The sequence below is a fragment of the Diadema antillarum genome, unplaced genomic scaffold (genome assembly GCF_040938485.1).
Source record: "Diadema antillarum isolate AM-2024a unplaced genomic scaffold, OU_Dant_1.0 scf00000006, whole genome shotgun sequence".
In the NCBI taxonomy this organism is placed as follows: domain Eukaryota; kingdom Metazoa; phylum Echinodermata; class Echinoidea; order Diadematoida; family Diadematidae; genus Diadema; species Diadema antillarum.
Window position 1 is genome coordinate 1,955,885 of NW_027270895.1, and position 19,919 is coordinate 1,975,803.

The following is a 19,919-nucleotide window of genomic DNA, read 5'->3' on the forward strand; positions in this document are numbered from 1 at the left end:
TGCGCATCCCGTACGTGTGTACACCTTTGTATACGTGAAGACCTTCCTCATACATTTTCGCCAGGCCAAGAACACATGCGAAACGTGGTAAGATTGAACTGTTTATCATGTAAAATGTAGATGTATGCCCGTATTAACTATTCATTGTCACTAGTGTCTACTTCTATACGTAGAAATCAGTTCTAGATACATGTATGTAAGTTTCCAAAAGAGCCCCCATGGCCATGGGCGCATGGCGTATGGCCAATGGGGTCATGGGATAAATCGCCTGAAGCTGAAATTGAGGCATCATCATGGACATGGATTCGTGGGATCGGCTCCTTATGATTGCTAGGATAGGCTCGTAAATTTACACTACCACTACTAGCTAGACTAGTCTAATATGCTTTAACTCATGTCACGTAACTGGTTAGTAAAATCAACTTAGATCTAACGTTAGGCCTAACTCGTTACACTACACTTCACTAGTCCAGACCAAAACAAGGCTTGTTCGCATTATGTTGTCGGCTATGCCTTGACAATTAATGTTAACATGTTTGTAGGGCATAGCCTAGTACATACAGGCAGCTAGCAGGGTTAGTTTGAAGCTGTATGATTACTATGAAGAAGTCTTAGACCCACCTAGGATAGAACACCTAGAACACACGGTATTAACATGATTAATATTCAAAGCGACTTGCGCTGGAACAGCCAGACCCACCAAGCAACAACGAAAGCATCGGTTGTCCTGAATTTCCTCAGACGAAATTTTTTCAACTGTTCTACATCTGTGAAGGAAAAGTTATATTTATTTTAACCCTTGTTCATCCTCATCTTGATTATGCTACCGCTGCTTGGGATCCATACACAAACAAGAATATTTCCTCCATTGAACAAGTCCAAAGACGGGCTGCTCATACAACCACACGTGTGTGTCTTTACCATCCAGCCACACGAGTGTGGTTGTACTTGTAGCCATGGCCCAAGTCGCTGGATACAGCCACACTCGTGTGTAATGTACATTGTACATACAACGTGTATAATAATATATCAATTTAATATCAACACACACAGAGAAGCTGATCACCGTGCGAGGCGTGTCAAGCACTTAAACAGCACACAACAGGCTTGCTTGCAAAGTGATGAAAGTAACCTCATTTTCATACCTTCTAATATCGTTTTCGTAAAATTTTTTTTGCTCCATTCTCATTGTGTTTGCTTGATACGATGGGTTTGGAATTAATAGCAAAGTTAGTACTGCCGCTAACTTGGGGGACTTCGGATTGGCATCGCTAGACTGCGAGTGGTACAACTTTGTAGGTCCTACATTGTGACTTCAGGTGCCAGCAGTCGCTCATTGCATGTTGTGGCGCGCTGCCCGCCCGAGCATCAGGGACCCGCGCGCCGGGAGCCTGTACGTGTATGCTATGTGCGAGATTTGCAAGTACCCTAACGAACGAAGGCGAAGTCTCAATAACGACACGATGCATCATCAATTGTTACAATCAAAGTCCAAACTCAATTGTAACTTCAAATTCATCTCATCAAATAAAGAAAATGAGATTGAAGTTTAAAATGAAAAAAAAATTTAAATTTGTCTAGATGGTGAGATAATATCAAATGAGGTTAATCTAGGAGGTACAGGTTCATCGCTTTGCGGTGGTACATCATATCGCGTGTTGATGTGACCACACACAGCGTGTTCCCGCTACGCAATATACTGTAAAGCTTCTCCATGTGTGTGGACAGGATGTACATTACACACGAGTGTGGCTGTATCCAGCGACTCTGGCCATAGCTACAACCACACTCGTGTAGCTGGATGGTAAAGACACACGCGTGTGGTTGTATGTACACTGCCTTGTTACAAACACCTACGAACCAAGAAGCAAGTGTCACCCAGCTGCTTACTTAGTTCACTATTTAAAACTGGAACTCACTCCGATACAGACGGGAAATACACCGCTTATCCTGTTTGTATCATTAAAGGTGCTCCATTAGGAAATCGACATACGTCACACAGACCATATTTGCCCTAAACCAGATCGAAGTAGGCAGGGACATTCAAACCAGTTTGATGTACCAATTAGCAACACAGATATGTACAGGAACTCCTTCTTCCCTCGAACCACAAGGACATGGAATAGCCTTCCTCAATGTGTAATCTCTCAAGTTAATTCAGCTATTTTTAAGACCATGGTTTCAAACTATATTCTCCCAAACTGAGTCCACCCTCTGCCGCCACCTCCAGTTTAAACACCGCTTGGGGTCTTTTGGAGGATCACTACCAAGTACCAAGCACCTCTAGTCTTTGCGAGAAAAAAAAAAGGGAGAAAGAACAAAGGAAACAAAAAAGAAGGAAAGAAGGATGGACAGGAGTGCCAGGAGGATGAAAGATGCTCTGCTGAGGTCTGTGCCACTGTGCCCCCTGTGGATATCGGCGGGCCCTGCATAACCGCCGCTTGGACCTTGGTGGTGGGGCCATATTCACAAGTAAAAAGTACTGTGGAAGCCAAGCTAGCTGAAGAAAGCCTCACCGCTGTGCTTATGCTTATCTGGTCGTCTGTATGGTTGAAGTTTGAACGTCACACATAGGGTCACAGGCACAGTGGGGACCTGGGACTGAATTAACAAGTTACAGGAAAGGGGCCATAGTTTGTAAAGACAGGCAGTGGTGGGGCCTATTTCACAAGCATACCAGACAGTTCATTTGGCACCTGTTGTACTGCTACTACAAGTAAAACTTGAAATTAGAATATCATACAATACAATAGCAAAAGCTGTTGTGCCTGGTCATGCTGGTAGTGTGTGTCTGTTGGGTATTTACAATGTGTAGAATATACAGCAGTTTCTACAAGTATGTCAATAATCTAGTCAGTGTGATGTGACTGTGCATCACAAAACCAACAAATGGAGACATGGATTTTAGTTAAAATACACGTAAGGGCAGATTCTGAAAGAGCAGACTTTATTAAAGCTTTTAAATGATGTATAGACACCTCTTGCTCAATTCAAAGGGAATCTCCTAACCTATCATACTATTCAAAGAAAGGACACAAGCTGGAAAAGTATGTATTAAGAAACAAGAGGCTGTGAAGTTTAGAGTCAATTCAAGTGCTTAATCTGACCATGAACTGTGCTGTGTGCAGTGAATGGGACAAAAAACAGGATGCAAAACTTCAGAGCAATAACAATGAAGGGATTGTCAGATTAAGCTGAGGTTGATCATGCTCTATCAAGACATTCTATTCATGACTGATACCAACTTTCATAGCAGTATCATTATCCTTTCAAAGTTATCTTTGTTAGAGTTATACAGCTGTAAGTGAAGAGTGTGTAAAAGGGTATTTAAGAAATGAAAAATGGACTGTAGAAGACCTACCTTATCACAGTATTGACCTATTTCACCTATTTTGAGTCCTCACACAAAATCAGTGCGTGCGACTTTTTGTTGGTTTCATGATGCATGGTTACAAATAATCTGGCGTCCGGACCTTCATTGTAGAGTTTATTCTCAGTCTTAGAGGTTGGTCTACAACTGCAAATGTAGGTCTAGATAAAGGTTAAAGCAATGTTGGTTGAGTAAGTTGTTACACAAAGTGCTTGTAATTGTGCCTGCGTGTAAGAATCTTGCAAGTTATAATGATTGGATGATGATGAATGCACAGGACATGATTGTGTTTCATCAGCACAATCATACTAAGTACTACTCATTCCTGTTGTGCTGTTATTTCTTCTTTGCCTTTGCATCTTTGACTTTTATAGGAGGATCTACGTACTTGATCAAAGAATCACACTGGTTAAAAATTCGCCATGTTTGGTTCATCGGGCACATTTGGCTTCAACCAAGGCAGTTCGACGTCAAACAACCCGATGAAGGACGTCGAGGTGACGTCGCCACCAGACGACAGCATCAGTTCCTTGCGATTCAGTCCGGCCTCCATTCCCACCACGTTTCTGATAGCTGGGTCCTGGGATAACAATGTGAGAGAATTTCTACTGAGTTTTGAATAGAGTATTCTATACTCCTGTTTAACCTAATCAGGCTGGGGGGGGGGGGGGAATCCGCCCCCCTCGACGTTTCGCGCAATATCTTCGCAGCGCGATAAGCTCCCGCCGCGATGTTTCATGACTTTTTTCTTTCAAGTATCGTGCAACTTTTAATACCAAAATTGTTGCGCCCGCGCGTACCGTTTTGACGCGACGCCCGTTCGAAAAAAATTTGTCAACCCCAAAATTGCTCCAAAACATGATTTTGTGTACAAATCCAATGCAAATTGTGTTTTTTCAATTAATTCACATAAAAATTCATATCTTGACTTAGAATGGACGAAATTAATTTATTTTAGCATAATAAAGCTTCGAAAAATGTCTGTGACAAATTTTGGCCAAAAAACAAACAAAAACAAAAGGTCGAAAAACAAAGAAATACATAAGAAATTCAAAAAACAATCAAATACATAAGGAATTAATTTCGATACAGATTTTTTTTTATCCTATGTCTCAGGAGAATGATACAAGAAACAATTTTAAAAAGAAATTAGCTTAATTAGAGCATTAATAAGTGATTTAGAGCTCAAAACTGATTTTATGCATAAATTACACTAATTAATTAATATAAAATATAAGAAAAATTTTTCGGAGAAAGCAATCATACATTTTGATTTTGATTTGTATACGTCGCGGGCGTCGCGTGTGCCGATTTTCGGCGCGATCACGCGTTCCATAGGCGAGATCTGAAGGGGGGCGGAATCCCCCCCCCCCCCCCCCAGATATAGCATAGCCAAAAAAGCCCAGCCTGATTAGGGTTAAGGGAGGGTTCCTATTTGTGGTAGGGGCAGTTTCATTCATAAATAAAACAGCCAATGAACATCATGTGTACTTCGTCCCACTTTTGGACACAAGCAGGAATTACAAGTGTTATGGGAAGTGATACTTGACTGGTTCTTTTCATTAATGAATGAAATGGCCCTTGCTGCAAATAAGCACCCTGTATAAGGTCTGCAGCAAACAGGGTGGTTTTAATACTCTATTGTATTTTTTCTGTCACAAGGCAGTGCCAGTCAATATTTTTTAATGTTCCTTGTCCCCTTGGTGTGGGCTTTCATTAGAATATTGTCAATGATCAAATCTCCTCCTGGCCTGCCTGAACTTACGCTGTCTAGATTTATTTCTGTTTTGATGTTTATCTGTATGTTTATCCTCTTCCATGCACTCCGTAAAACAAAACAAAAACAAAGCAGAATGAAGCAATGCCTAATGAAGTTTCATTTAGCTTGTGTCTTGTAGCGTTCATGAGGCAAGTTACAGGATAAAAAGGCATCATCCTTGCACTTTCAATTGTTGTAGCTTGCTATCTATCTTAAAGGACATTAAATTTGGCTAGTTCTTTATATAAAATTTGACCATCTTTAATATGTTACACAGCTGACTATGGGGTAACAAAGTGGCAGTCCACCCATGAGGACTGCAGCACAGTAGTGTCACTAGGCATGAAAGTACTTGTGCCATCTTTTCAATACTGTCCACTGACTTTGTCCTGTAGGTGCGTTGCTGGGAGATACAGAGTTCGGGCCAGACGATTCCCAAGGCCCAGCAGACCCACAGGGGACCCATCATGGACGTTGACTGGCATGATGTGAGTAGAACCAGCTGATGAGTGTCATGTTCATTGTGATTGCATTGGTATGAATGAATGAATGCATGCATACATGCATGAATGAACGAATTAAAAAGTGAATGAATAATTGCATGTATGAATGAATGAATGAATGAATGAATGAATTAATTAATTAAAATAAGTGAGTGAATGACTGACTGAATGAATGAATATAAAAATGAATGGATAGGCCTAAATGCCTGGCTGAATGAATGTAAAAATGAATGAGTAATTGATTATATGAATGAATGAATATGAAAATGAATGAATGATTGAATGGATGCATATATTAAATGAATGAATATAAAAATGAATTAAATAAATGAATGAATGATGAATGAATGAATAAGTGAATGCATGAATTTATAAATGTATGAATGAATGATTGAATGATTGGCTGAATGTATAAGTGAATGAATGTTTAGTTGAATGAGTGATGAATGATGATGGTGGTAATAATTTTCTTCTCATTGCACTCTAGTGCCTGGATAATTCAGCATGCTGACTTCAGTAACAATGATGATGATGATGGCAAGTATCTTCTATTATTGAACGTGGTTCATAGTCCAGTAAAACTGAATCTTTTCCTTATCTTCCAAATATTGTTGATGTTTGCAGGATGGCACCAAGGTCTTTACAGCATCCTGCGACAACACGGCTAAGATGTGGGACCTCAACAGTAACCAGGCCATTCAAATAGCACAGGTGAGTCTGAATATAAGACCTTCAGGGTTCTAATCAGTATTTCAAAGAAAATGTTAGGATAGCAACTCTTGCTGGAATGGAAACTTCCCATAGCAACAGCCAATCAGGAAGCTGGTTTCTTGTCATTACCATTACAATTGCCATTCCAGCTAGAGTTGATATCATATCAACTTTTTATGAAATGGGGGCCTAGATGTGGTGTGGATCGAACGGTGAGACTTTCTGCATCAAATACAACTTTACTTTGTACACCACCTCTTCACTCCAAGTGATGCATTGGATTTTAACATGAAGCGTCTCTAAATTAGAGTACCAGTAAGCAAGGAATGCAAAGCAAACTTGTTCAGGCTGTTGAAGTTTTCAAATCAGGGGGTCAAATGACATTGAGTAATCACCTGTTGAGATTATCCACAGTCATAATTTTCATCAATTTGTCAGGATGTCTGAATATTCCAACATGAGTGATACAAAGAAGAAGAGAGCCCATTCTGAATATTCATGATGCAATGTCTGCCAGGGTAAAACATGGACTAAGATAAAAGAGAGTCGTAAAGTCATTACAAAATTATGTGTTGCCGGTTTGTTTGTGTTTGGTTTCTTACACAGCACGAGGGTCCGATCAAGACTGTACGCTGGGTGAAAGCACCAAACTACTCCTGTGTCATGACCGGTAGCTGGGACAAGACAATCAAGGTACATGATGACCTCACAGGCCCAAATTCACGAAGGTGGTACAAATAAAACCATGGTTTAAACCATGGACAAAAACCATGGAGTGCCAAGTGTCGCACAGAATATTTCGTAATGAAATCAGCCATTTCGTCGATGAAATGATTATTTTGTAACAAAATGACGACATTTTGTAACTAAATGAACATTTCGTCCACAAAATGATAATTTCATTAACGAAACGGTCAGTTTGTCGACAAAATGACCAATTTCGTAACGAAGTATTCCGTGCGACACTTGGCGCTCCATGGTTTTTGTCCATGGTTTAAACCATGGTTTCATTTGTACCACCTTTGTGAATTCGGGCCACATAGTCATCATAGGTTTTCTTCATTGTTTAAATAGCATTATCATCATCACGGCCATATTCAAACATACTGTATATACATCATTGTATATTATTACATTGTGTTGATGTGAATGTTGCTGGTTTGTCGTACACTGTAATGATTTCATTTGTATAAATGGAAAAATAAAACAATTTTATACTGAAAACTGTAAAGTAAAAAGTAAGTACAAGACAATGTCGCATCAACTTATCTACTAGTTTAAAAGAAATGACATCATCTATGTTGAGATCATGAAAACTGCAGAGATAGACCAGAACCATGTTTGCTTGGTGTCATTAAACCATATGTGTTTTGATTTGTAATTTTCAGTTCTGGGACACAAGAACGCCAAATCCAATCCTCAGCATTCAGCTGCCAGAGAGGTGCTACTGTGCAGATGTGGTAAGATACTGGATGACCTAAGGCCCAATGACGGTTTTCTTTCTCTTAGACTAACACTTTTTGACAAATTTCTGTCTGTTGTGATGCTGCCCTGCAGAAACTGTGGTTCTACACCCTCCGTGCAGTTATTGAGCCAGAGAGGTGTGTTTAAAGACACTTTGTAGATATACATTATACATGTATGGTAACGTATATTGATCCAATGTTGTTCATAAATGATGCTTATGCTACATCCCCAAGTACTCCCATCCCACTGGGGCTCAGGAGCACATCCCCAAGACCACAACTGTGTGAATTTCAACTTAATGTTATCTTTTACAGATCCAGAAGTAGTACAAACAAAACTGTACTGTAGTTTTTGAAGCACATAAATTTGTTGGTTGACAATGAGAAGGGCGTTAACCCTATTTCAACTGGGCTATTTGAGACCAGGTTTTTACTGAGGGGGGGGGGGGGGGTCAATTTGACCCCCCCTTCAGATCTCGGCCGCGGATCGCGCGATTGCCGCAAAATTTTGCCTGAACATAGAGCCGGACATCAACTACAAGATTACATGGTTATACAATAAAAAAAAAAAAGTGATTTTCTATTTTTAGTAAATTAATTATGCAAATTTACGCATGAAATCATATTTTCACCTATAACTCCATTAAAAAGACTGAAGGATTGCTAAATTCTCGTGTCAGAGTTTCTCAAGACACATCGAACAATTTTCTTGTAAAAAAGTAGCACGATCAAAATCATTTTCTTTTGTTTTCTATTGTTTTGTTAATTTCTTATGTATTTCATTGTTTTTCGACCTTTTGTTTTCTATTTGTTTTTGCAAAATTTGTTGCAGGCACTTTTTCAAGCTTATCTACATTAGAATTGATTAATTTCAATGGTTAAAAGTTGAAATAATCTAATTTACATCAATTTAACCAAAAAACACAATTTGCATTAGATTTGCACACGATATCACGAATTTGAGCTGTTTTCGGGTTGACATGCATATGCAAAACATTATGTAACTTCAGAACGGTGTACCCGGACGTCGCAAATTTGGTCTCAAAATATGCGGGAGACTTCAGTGAAAAAAGTCATGAAACGACGTGGCAAAATCTTTGTGCGTTGCGGAATTGTAGTGCGAAATGTCGAGGGGGGGGTCAATTTGACCCCCCCCCCCTAGTTGGAATAGGGTTAAGGTACCACAAATTCTATGACTCTAGTGGCAACTTAACGCCCTTATCATTCTCAACCAACAAATTGCTCATGACTCTACTAAATCAATGTAGTTTTGAAGCAAATTAGTTGTTCATGACTACACTCTACAAGTGTTATGATACTTTTTGAGGCGAATTACTGGTAGTTGTTCATGACAGAGACAATGGTGGATGAGTTGGACCTTTACAAAAGGACATCATGTTGCACCTTACCTCTTGTAGCTTCTTGTAACAAGAAGTTCAGTCTATAATGAAGTTTAATGGACCATGATATGGTGGTAATAGGCATCTTTGGTCTTTGTGACTAGATGTACCCCATGGCAGTTGTGGGAACAGCAGACAAGAATGTCATCATCTACCAGCTTGAGAACCAGCCATCAGAGTTCAAGAGGATAGATTCACCGCTGAAGTACCAGGTATGATAGATAGATAGATAGATAGATAGATAGATAGATAGGTAGATAGATAGATAGATAGATAGGTAGATAGATAGATAGATAGATAGATAGATAGATAGAAGAGGATAGATTCGCAGCTGAAATACCAGGTATGAAAGATAGATAGATAGATAGATAGATAGATAGATAGATAGATAGATAAATAAATAGATAGATGGGCAGATAGATAGATAGATGAGTAGATAAATAGATAGAAAAGGATTGATTCACTGCTGAAGTTTCAGGTATGAAAGATAGTATAGATAGATAGATAGATGTAGATGTAAATGGATAGATGGGTAGATAGATAGATAGATATATAGATTGCTAGAGAAGTATATGGAAAGTAGATAGATATGCTGTAGATGGAGGGAGTGATGAATGGATCCATGGATAGATAAAAAGATACTGTAAAACACAATATTCATGTGGCATGAAATTTTCACGAATTGGAGCCGACTGCCTTTTTTGCGAGTTGCCTCTAGCATTCAATGCATATAGTTTAGACAAGAACTTTTGCATACATTTTGATTTCGCGAATCTTGGCTCTCGCAAAAGTTCGCGAAATTAAGATGCACGCGAACATTCCTTGTTTTACAGCAATGCCTTTGGTAGGATGTTTGCAGAGAAAGATAACACAGAGTTGTTGCCCTGAAGAGCTAAACAAAATGATGTAGTATTAATGTTATGTTAGAACTCCAGGTGTAGTCCCAGCTGTTCGTATTTGTGGATGCATGTTTCTGCTTTTAGAAGTTGGGAGCATAAAAGGGGAAAAATAAACAACACCACATAGATAAAACTCACAAATTTTGTGCAAATACAATGGAAACGATCACTAAAATGTAGCATACAAATGCATTTTTTAATTTGGCGTATTCTCACACATTATTGTATCTCTGTCTTTTTGTCAGCTGCGATGTGTGGCAATCTTCAAGGATATCAAAAAGAACATGCCAACCGGGTTTGCTCTCGGCAGCATCGAGGGTCGGTGTGCAATCCAGTTCGTGCAGGCGGCCAATCCGTGAGTAGTAGTAGCAGCCTGGGGGTATATAGAAGAGATGACAAGCCTTTGTTTCTTGACAATCTCTCTCAATTTAATCTTCTCTTTGATATTAGAAACATGTTGTGATGGTTTTGGTGTTCTCATTTTTCATCATGATGCCTCGAAATTTGTTTTGCATGTGTTCATGCATCTTTTCTTTTAGATATGAATGTATATTTGTTTTTATGCCTCCGCCACGAAGTGGTGCCGGAGGCATTATGTTTTCGGGTTGTCCGTCCGTCCGTCTGTCCGTCCGTCCTTCCGTCTGTCCGTCTGTCCGTGCTAACGAGAGTATGCTTGTGTGGCTAGGAGAACAATAGTGCACAATAGATGGCCTTTATTCCGTCAGGCTTGTGTGGCTAAAATTTTTGCTTGTGTGTCTATTTTAACAAAAGGGAGAACAAAGGGGTAGACACACAAGTATATCACCGTGAGGTCGTCCATCCGTCCTTCCGTCTGTCCGTCCGTCCGTCCTTCCGTCCGTCCGTAATGAATTTTGTGGACAGGGTAACTATCAAAACCTTTTGAGGTATCCTAATGAAACTTGGCATGTATGTGTATTAGGGGGTGAAGTTGTGCCTATCAACTTTTGGGTGCACATGCTCAAGGTCAAAGGTCAAAAGGTCAAGGTCAAATACGTAAAATTTCACTATTTTCACTATATCTATGCAATGCCTGAAGATATTTTCTTGAAACTTAGTGTATACATGTATTACCTAATTAAGATTCTCTGGTGAAAGTTTGGTTCATGAGGTCAAAGGTCAAAGGTCAAAAGGTCAAGTAAAAATATTAAAACTTCACCTTTTTTCTCTGTACCTTGGAAATTGTTTAAGGTATCTTCATGGAACATAGTATATATACATGTACTGACTGGCAGTGATTATCTAGAAAATTTAAGGTTCATGGGGTCAAAGGTCAGGGGTCAAAGGTCAAGGGAAACACTTCAGAATTTTACTATTTCTGTCATGTTTATGCAATGCTGGCAGGATTATTTTTTTTTTTTACACTTGGTGTATGCATGCATAACCTAATAGAGATTCTTTGGAAAGTTTTTTTTTTTCTTTAAATTTGTTTTTGCCTCAAAGGTCAAAAGGTCAAAGATCAATTGAAAGTGCTGAAATAAGCTTTTCCTCCATATCTCGGAAGTGGCTCAAGTTATCTTGAAACGTACTACATATTTATGCATGTTCTGCCTGACAGTGATTATTTTATGAATTCTAGGGTCAAAGGCCAGATGAAAATGGTAACAATTTACTATTCAATGCAGAAATTGCACTTTTTCTCCGTACCTTGAAAATAACTCAATGCATAAACATATGAATGGGTCAAAGTCAAGTTAAAGTCCTTAACTCCCAAATACATGCTCTCCTATTCATCCAATTAAACCTACTGTAGGTCAAGGAAGGTGAACATTTAACACATTTGTGACAAACTTGTCGTTTTAATATTTTGCCAATTTTGTGAAAATGTAATCACACATTGTCCACATGTACTATCTGGACCTATTAGGAGAATCATGCATTATGGCGGAGGCATACCAGTTGCCATAGCGACATTTCTAGTTTGTTTTTGTTTTTGTTTTTGAATGGGAACAGAAAGCTGCAAGTATATCAAGTGGAAGCATCAGTACACGGTAGAGAAACTGAACTGTAGTTATATCTTTTAATTGTTGGATGCTAGAAATTAATGGAGAGGGCAGAATGAATATATCATTTAGAAATGTATGATCTTTGTTCATTATAGATACCAATGAGTAGAATTACTAATGTTTGTTTTAAGCTGAATTCTGCATCATTGCTATTGGATGATTCTTTGATATGAATGTCTATATCAGTCTTACTGGCTGCCAGATCAGTGTGGCTACTCAGCCCTCTTAAATACGTATAGAATGAACCTCCATCAAATTCTGATCACAGTGACAGAAAACCGCATTAATTTCAGATTACAGTGTTTTCACACTTTGTAATAAAAATATCTAAGTCCACGTAAAGCAAAAGATACTGAACCATAACATCCAACAGCACCTGATCGTGATGATTCTTTTTCTTTTTGTGTGCCTTTTCATTGTAATTGCTGCACCTTCCAGTAAGGATAACTTCACATTCAAGTGCCATCGCTCTAATGGGACATCATACAACAGCCAAGACATCTATGCAGTAAGTGCCTGTGCCAGCTCTGTGCACCTATGTGGGTGTACAGTTATTACCATGAGTTCAAGTATTTTGGTATCATGAAATGAATTTAAGACAGTTTGATGGGTGAGCTTCCTGCATGTACAAGATGTGGTGATAGTTGCGGTATCTCTTAATTCCTGTGATTGGGAGGTGCATGTAGATTTCCCGAATGTAATGTATGCGCTGATTGAGCATCTGTGGGGAAATCAGTGAAGGTCTCATAAAAGTTCGATGGAGGTCGGGCAATCGTGTTACAAAGTTCTGAATTTTTAGGCCATCTTCTTAACAGTGCCTATTAAAGGGGCATAGTCCCGGTAGTGTAGAGGGCGCTGTTGATGATACTGCCGATCACTGTTAGCATTGATACAAAGATTACCGAAGTTGAGCTGTCACCAAGAGTATAGTGCATAGGTGTTGCTATTTAAAGTAACGTTGCCTTCGTTGTCTTCTCTGCACATTGCACAGTCTGTAGTAATGCCAGGGTGCGTGCATATGTGCTTGTTATTATGACATCACAAAAGAAGCTTGCTAAAGCTGTCATCCCCCTCAGCCGAATCATGAGCGGAACTGTGATCGGACCTCTGACTGCAGTGAATCGGACTTCTTCGGACTCGGGGAAGTGGGCCAAAGCGTAAGCGCTAAAGAGGAGTCGATAGCGTAGGTCTCTATAGGAAACTTGCGCCGTGCGCCCGCGTACGCATTTGACTAAAACACCGGGACCATGCACCTTTAAGATAAGCCAACTTTAGATGGCTACTATTTCGTAATTGTCAATTATGGAGAGCACAATGTTGGTTTTGAAGAAAGGATAACTCTTCTTCTTTCTATTGCTACCTCATTGTGTGACATATACATGTATCATGCATGACTGAGCACATTTTTAAAGCAAAGAATGAAGAGTTGCACTTTTTCCAAGTTTGAGTGTTATGATAACGGAACAATGAATGTTTCACTGAAATGGATGAGATCTGTCAATGAAAGTGGTCAAATTAACAGGCCAGCCTGCACGACTGCAGGTTTGTGTTTAGCGTTTCCTCTACAGACCATAACCTTCAACATGGCTACGTGTCCGATCATTTGGCTGCTCCCACAAAAGCCAGCCCACACAATCCATTCTTTTTTCTTCATATTCAAGACATGGTGTGTCGCTGTGAGCTATGAGTTGAATCTGATTAGAGAAATGTGGAGTGTGTGGGTTGGCCTTTGTGGGAGTGACCAAGTTGGCCACAGGCCACAATTGTCCACAATTAGGAACTGATAGAAAGCACAATTTCCTTTCCCCACAACCTACATTGCCCTTTCCATAATTGATAATTATGAAATAGTAGCCCTAAATATTTGGATTACTTCCTTTTTCTTTGATATGCACTGTACGTGTATATCAGAACTGTATGATGATTTGGAATGATTTAGGCCCTTATTGTCTCTGAAAGAGCAAAATCTTGTACAGGCAGAAGCTCATCTGTCAAACTGTTAGAATTAGGAGCAATGATTTGGTTCAGTTGGTAGTGCTGGCCTTCTGTCTCTCAATCCATATAAACCTGGGTTCAATTTCTGATCCTACATTGTAGCTGTGCAGTGTTGTGTGTAAACATATCCCCTCAAGTAGGAGGTAAAACACTCTTTACCTCGAATAGGACATAAAATGGAGGTCCCATGTGTGAGAGAGTCACAACTCATGCACGTAAAAGATCCTGCTTCGTTTATTCATCGCAAAGAGCAGGGTACAACCGGGTGAAGTGGTCCCACCCAACATCCAACTGGACCCCATAGAAGACCAGCTACAAGTTCATTGCATTCTCAGATGGAAATGAAACAAACCAACAAAAACTGAATTGAAAGTTTGTCCCTCCCCACCCTTTATTTTGACAGGTCAACTCCATAGCATTCCACCCTGAGTATGGCACGCTCGCGACCGCGGGATCAGACGGCAAGTTCAGCTTCTGGGACAAGGATGCCCGCACCAAGCTCAAGACCTCGGAACAGATGGAACAACCGATCACGTGCTGCACTTTTGACGCCAAGGGTCAAATCTTCGCCTACGCCGTCAGCTACGATTGGTCTAAGGTAAAATTGATGACGACGATGACAACAAAAGCGATGAAGATGGTGGTGTGATGATCATGAAAATGATGAGAGTTGATGAAAGCAAAGATGATGGTAATGGTGACAATAGATGATCATGATGATAATAAGCAAATAATCATCGACTGCGAGGGCGATGGTACAATCTAACATCACTGAGGCAATGTTAGAGTGTATTCATTGCCTGAGAAATGGGAGATGATTATTCGCTTTCTATCCCACATCGATTTACGAACTTGAGATTTTATAAAAATGTCTTCCATCAAACATACAGATTTTCATTTTATAATCATGCTGAATGTTTAATTCAACTTAGGTGATTAAACCGTACAACTACGGTCCGCAGCATGGCGGCAGTCAAATTAGTCAAACGTTAGATCTAAGATGATGACAAGCGATACTGATGTATCAATAATTGTGCGTTGTACACAAATGTGTGCCACTAGAACTTGTGAGGTACTCATGTGGTCGATAAATGCGAGCGATACCTTTATCGATTCCAATCGCGGGTATGTAAAAAGTGCGGATGACAAAGGCTATCACACATGTGGTAATACCACAGCATAGATGTTGGGAGAAAAACATCTCTCGGTCATGTGTTCCAAAGCCAAGTAATTCCATTGGTCAAACATACTTATGGGGGATATGATAGAGGATAGGATGGTAGTGTGACGATGACGGTGATAGTGATGATGATGGTGATTGTGATGATGATGGTTGATGACAGTGATTGATTCAATTCAGTTCGATTCAATATAGGTTTGTTCACAATATAACAAGAGCATGCAGCTCAAAAGCTGAAGTTTTTTCATTTTATAAAACACAATAAAATTTATTTGAAATAAGATTTACATACGTGCATGGGGATGATTATGTGTAGGTGGATATTTTGTGCAGAATGTTTTGCAATAAGTTTCTGTGTGACTTGCAGACATTATGCTGAATTCTCATGCCATAGAAGCTTTCCACAAATATTTGCAGAGGTTGTCCACTCTGTATTTTTTTTTTATCATAAAAAATACAAAAACATGTTTTCATATGTTCCAGTAATATTTTTTCCCTGAAGTTTGAAATTGCTGGCATGTCACGTGAAATATCGCTACTTTTGTACCATGATATGACTTTTTCTTCAAGTTTGTTTGTTTTTTATCATACAAACTGTACATAAGTGTGTTTTTGTTCTGTACAGGCTGGAAACTTTGCATTGTGCTGATGGTGTATATGTATATGATGGTATATACATTCACACACCCGTCTCAGTCGATGGCATGCCAAGTTTGCATATTCTGCTCAAACGCACGAACCTACCCAAACCGATTGATAAATCGCCAAATGCCACAGTACGATGAAAGCGTTTCTAGCGATTCCATTCCAGTCACATGTACACATGTAGCTTGCATTTTACGTGGTGATTGACTATCAAGCAGTGTTCCCTTCTGGATTTGCGAGTAAATTCGTACAAAGTTTCTGTCACTGTTTCGTGTGCAAAAGTCGTGCCTTTAAAATGATGTAGCTACTGGTCATTTGAAAAAAAAAAAAAAAAAACAGTGATAAATTTGTCATACAATTTATATCAAAGCAAAGCTTTGCTCATTACATGCCAATGCTATATAAACTGTATAAAAGGTTACAGATTTGAAAAGTGGAATGTTTTCTCAAAGCATGACTATGTTGCTGTCTCAGAATGATGTGGCACACAGGGGGTTTGCACCACGGCACATAAAGAGTTAAAAGAGTAAGAGTGTAAAAAATACATGTGTGTCAATCCATTTCTTCTTCCTACCAGGGACATGAATTCTACAACCCCCAGAAGAAGAACTACATCTTTCTCCGTGGCAACGCCGGCGAGGAGCTTCGCCCGAGGAACAGAAGGAGGTGAAATGACTGCCCTAGCACAGAGCAAAACAAAAAACAAGGCCCCCAAAACATAATGAAACAAAAGCTTTTCATGGGAGTATATGAATGCTTAGTTTCATAAAAACTTGAGGAAGAGGAGAATTTCCACAGTTTATATATTTGAGAAGCAAGTTGCACTCGTTATGCTCAATTCAGAACTCCAGGAGCATCTTTTTCAGTTTGATAATTTCATGGCACGTGGTAGAGGATGTCCATTATGTAAGACAAAGTTGAAGTATTGTTAATGTCCAGTTGACATATAAACCACAGGCTGGTATATTTGATAATAATGTGTTGGATGTAAGACACATTTGACATGTATCTATAGTAAAGCTTTCTTTGGTTACTCATTCATTTCAAAATATATTTTTTTGTTGCTGTTTTTTATTCAGAAAAGGATTGTGTTATGAATGTCCTAGTCTGAATGCAGACTCTAATTTTTTGTCTGTATGTATGATGTTACACATCGTGCTATAGTATGCCTTTGTCTGCTGTAGTTGGATTCTGTTACAAAATGTTAACACTGTTCTGTGTTTGAGCAAGAGAGGGCGCATTCTCTGCTGCTGAGGTAAAAAACGGGTGTCGGAGGGGACTGTGCATAGCTGACAGACAAAAAACTGTCACCCATGCGTGCTTCTTCAACCCCTGCACATGTCATTGGCCTAACTGTAGATCTCCACTCGTTCAAGAGTGGTCCCAGGTATACACGGGCAGATGTCTATGGGGAAATGCACATTGTAGTGAAATTAACCCATCCTCGGTGGGTTATAAAGATTAATGCAAGCGAGAGGCAGTAGAAAGAATATTGTGTTCCAACTGAGTGTTTCGGTGTTCTTTTCTCTCTCTCTTTGTGCTCAGTTTAGTGAAAGCTGCAGGGTTTTAAGTGTTGTGTCACCATCAAGTGGTGGTCCCACCAACAAGATAACTGTCTTGCCATAAACCTGCACACAAAGCTTTGTGGTCCCTCTAGCCCTGTGTGCGCCACTGGTCTGCTTTGCTCACATAATACATGCTACGGACAACTAGACTGCATTTGTAGTTTGCAGTTGTAGAGCTTGAAGGGTTAATGATAATGAAAAACTCATTCTGTGTCATTGCAATGACACTTGGAGACAGATTTCTATGTGAAGTTGCAGCTTACATGTGGCTCTGAAATATCTTCCGCTCATGTGTGCCTAATAACAGCATTTCCCCTGTTACAAAGTTACGTGATGGATAAAGTCCTCTTAACCCTTTCTGGTTCAAGGTCTTAATTTGGACAGTGTGTGCAACGCTATGGGGTTTTCTTTGCCAAACAGCACTTGAAGCACACCAAAGGTTAAGTCAAACGTCTGTTTAAATATAAACAAAGCTAACACTTCCTCGAGACTTTTAAAGAGACACTAATGAAAGTCGCTTGCTGTGTCTTCCGTATTTTAACAAAACTTTATCACGAGATGGAAAGACGCAGCAAAGCACATCCTGACTTCATAGATTGTATCACAGTGCCCTTGAGTGCTACACTGACAATCAAATTTGTGGTTGTTGTTGTTGTACAATTAGTAGTCATTTTAACTTTTGTCTTTCTTCCTTTTAAAGGACGAGTTCACCTTCATAGACATGTGGATTGAGTGAATGCAGCAATATTAGTAGAACACATCAGTGAGAGTTTGAGCAAAATCGGACAATCCTTTAAAAAGTTAAGAATTTTTGAAGTTTTTGCTCAGTCATGGCTGGATGAAAAGACTACTATAGCTTGTGATATCACTTGAGTACAACGATATAAAGAAAGAATAAAGAAAATTCAACATATTTCCATTTTTCTCACATAACAAAAGAACACTCGACTTCTCTCTTTCAGAAGGCAGGGGGAATAATATTACCTTTAACATACGTCAGTAGCAAGTCTAAGAACTGTGCACTTTATTCAAAAAGTTAAGTTTTGTGAAATTCTCTTTTTATTTTCCTTATATAGTTGTATGCATATGACATCATACACTGTAGTAGTCTTCTCATCCAGCAGTGACTGCACAGATGCTTTAGGAATTAGGAATTTTGAACGGTTCTGTCCGATTTTCCTCAAACTTTCACTCATGTGTTATACTAATATTGCTTCATTCTCTCAATCCTTATGTATACAAAAGCTGTATGAAGGTGGACTTGTCCTTTTAAGTTTATATGTCCCTTTACAACCCTGAACATTAGGTTCCTTTCATAAGCTGGAATATCGTAGTGGTACAAGACCTTTCCTTGGAATAACAAAACTGGAAACTTCTTTGCGATGGAGGGGGGAAACAGAACTGGTACAAAACAGTTTCAGTGAATTTTGAATAGACCCCCAAAGAATTCCATTATATTCTCAGTACAAATGGGGAGCATATTTTCAAGTGACTTGGAGTTAGTTTTTCATGTCTGTTTGAAAAACTCTGAAGTGTATTACTGTGAAATTTCATACACAATGTTGGGAGACACTGCTCTGCAACCATGCAAAATTTTGTGACATTTCCCAAAGGGATGATTTTATGACCTTTTTTTGTTTTGTAAAGGAAATCCAAGGTTTTCCATAATTGCTTGTTAATGTGACTTTGTGACCGCAAATACGGTTTCTAAAACCTTAATGTTTCATAAATAATTATGTTGTAGTTGAGAGATTTTAATTTTTGTTTTGCTTCCTTATGATTTGATATGTCACAGTTTTGTTTAAAACTCTACAAAATGTGATTCTATTTTGTTTTCAATGGAGAGGCAGAATAAATGCAGACAAACAAAAACCAAAGATATAATTTTGTTGTCATTTGCAGAGCAAATTAAGCAGTAGGCCTACACGTATTTCAGGTTAAGATTCTATCCAGTCTTATAATGTATTGCATTCATTTGAGATATATGTATCTTCCAAGGTGCGGTGTTAAAGGGGTATAGTCCCGGTAGTGTAGAGGGCGCTGTTGATGATACTGCCGATCAGCGTTAGCATTGATATGAAGATTACCGAAGTTGAGCTGTCATCAAGAGTATAGTGCATAGGTGTAGCTAAGTAACGTTGCCTTCGTTGTCTTCTCTGCACATTGCACAGTCTGTAGTAATGCCAGGGTGCGTGCATATGTGCTTGTTATTATGACATCACAAAAGAAGTTTGCTAAAGCTGTCATCCCCCTCAGCCAAATCATTAGCCGAACTGTGATCGGACCACTGACTACAGTGGATCGGACTTCTTCGGACTCGGGGATGTGGGTCAAAGTGTAAGTGCTAAAGAGGAGTCGATAGCGTAGGTCTCTATAGGAAACTTGCGCCGTGCGCCCGCATA

General features: G+C 39.3%; 1 protein-coding gene across 1 annotated transcript; it reads left to right on the top strand.

Moving 5' to 3' along the window:
- Window positions 1-21: 21 nt before the first annotated feature.
- Window positions 22-18,254, top strand: LOC139715368 (mRNA export factor-like). The gene is made up of 11 exons (XM_071626944.1): window positions 22-87; window positions 3,745-3,963; window positions 5,525-5,617; window positions 6,257-6,343; window positions 6,950-7,036; window positions 7,732-7,803; window positions 9,314-9,421; window positions 10,354-10,463; window positions 12,571-12,640; window positions 14,531-14,725; window positions 16,530-18,254. Exons 2-11 carry the CDS (start codon window positions 3,793-3,795, stop codon window positions 16,620-16,622), a joined length of 1,086 nt encoding a protein of 361 aa, XP_071483045.1. The 5' UTR covers window positions 22-87; window positions 3,745-3,792; the 3' UTR covers window positions 16,623-18,254.
- The last annotated feature ends 1,665 nt before the right edge of the window (window positions 18,255-19,919 follow it).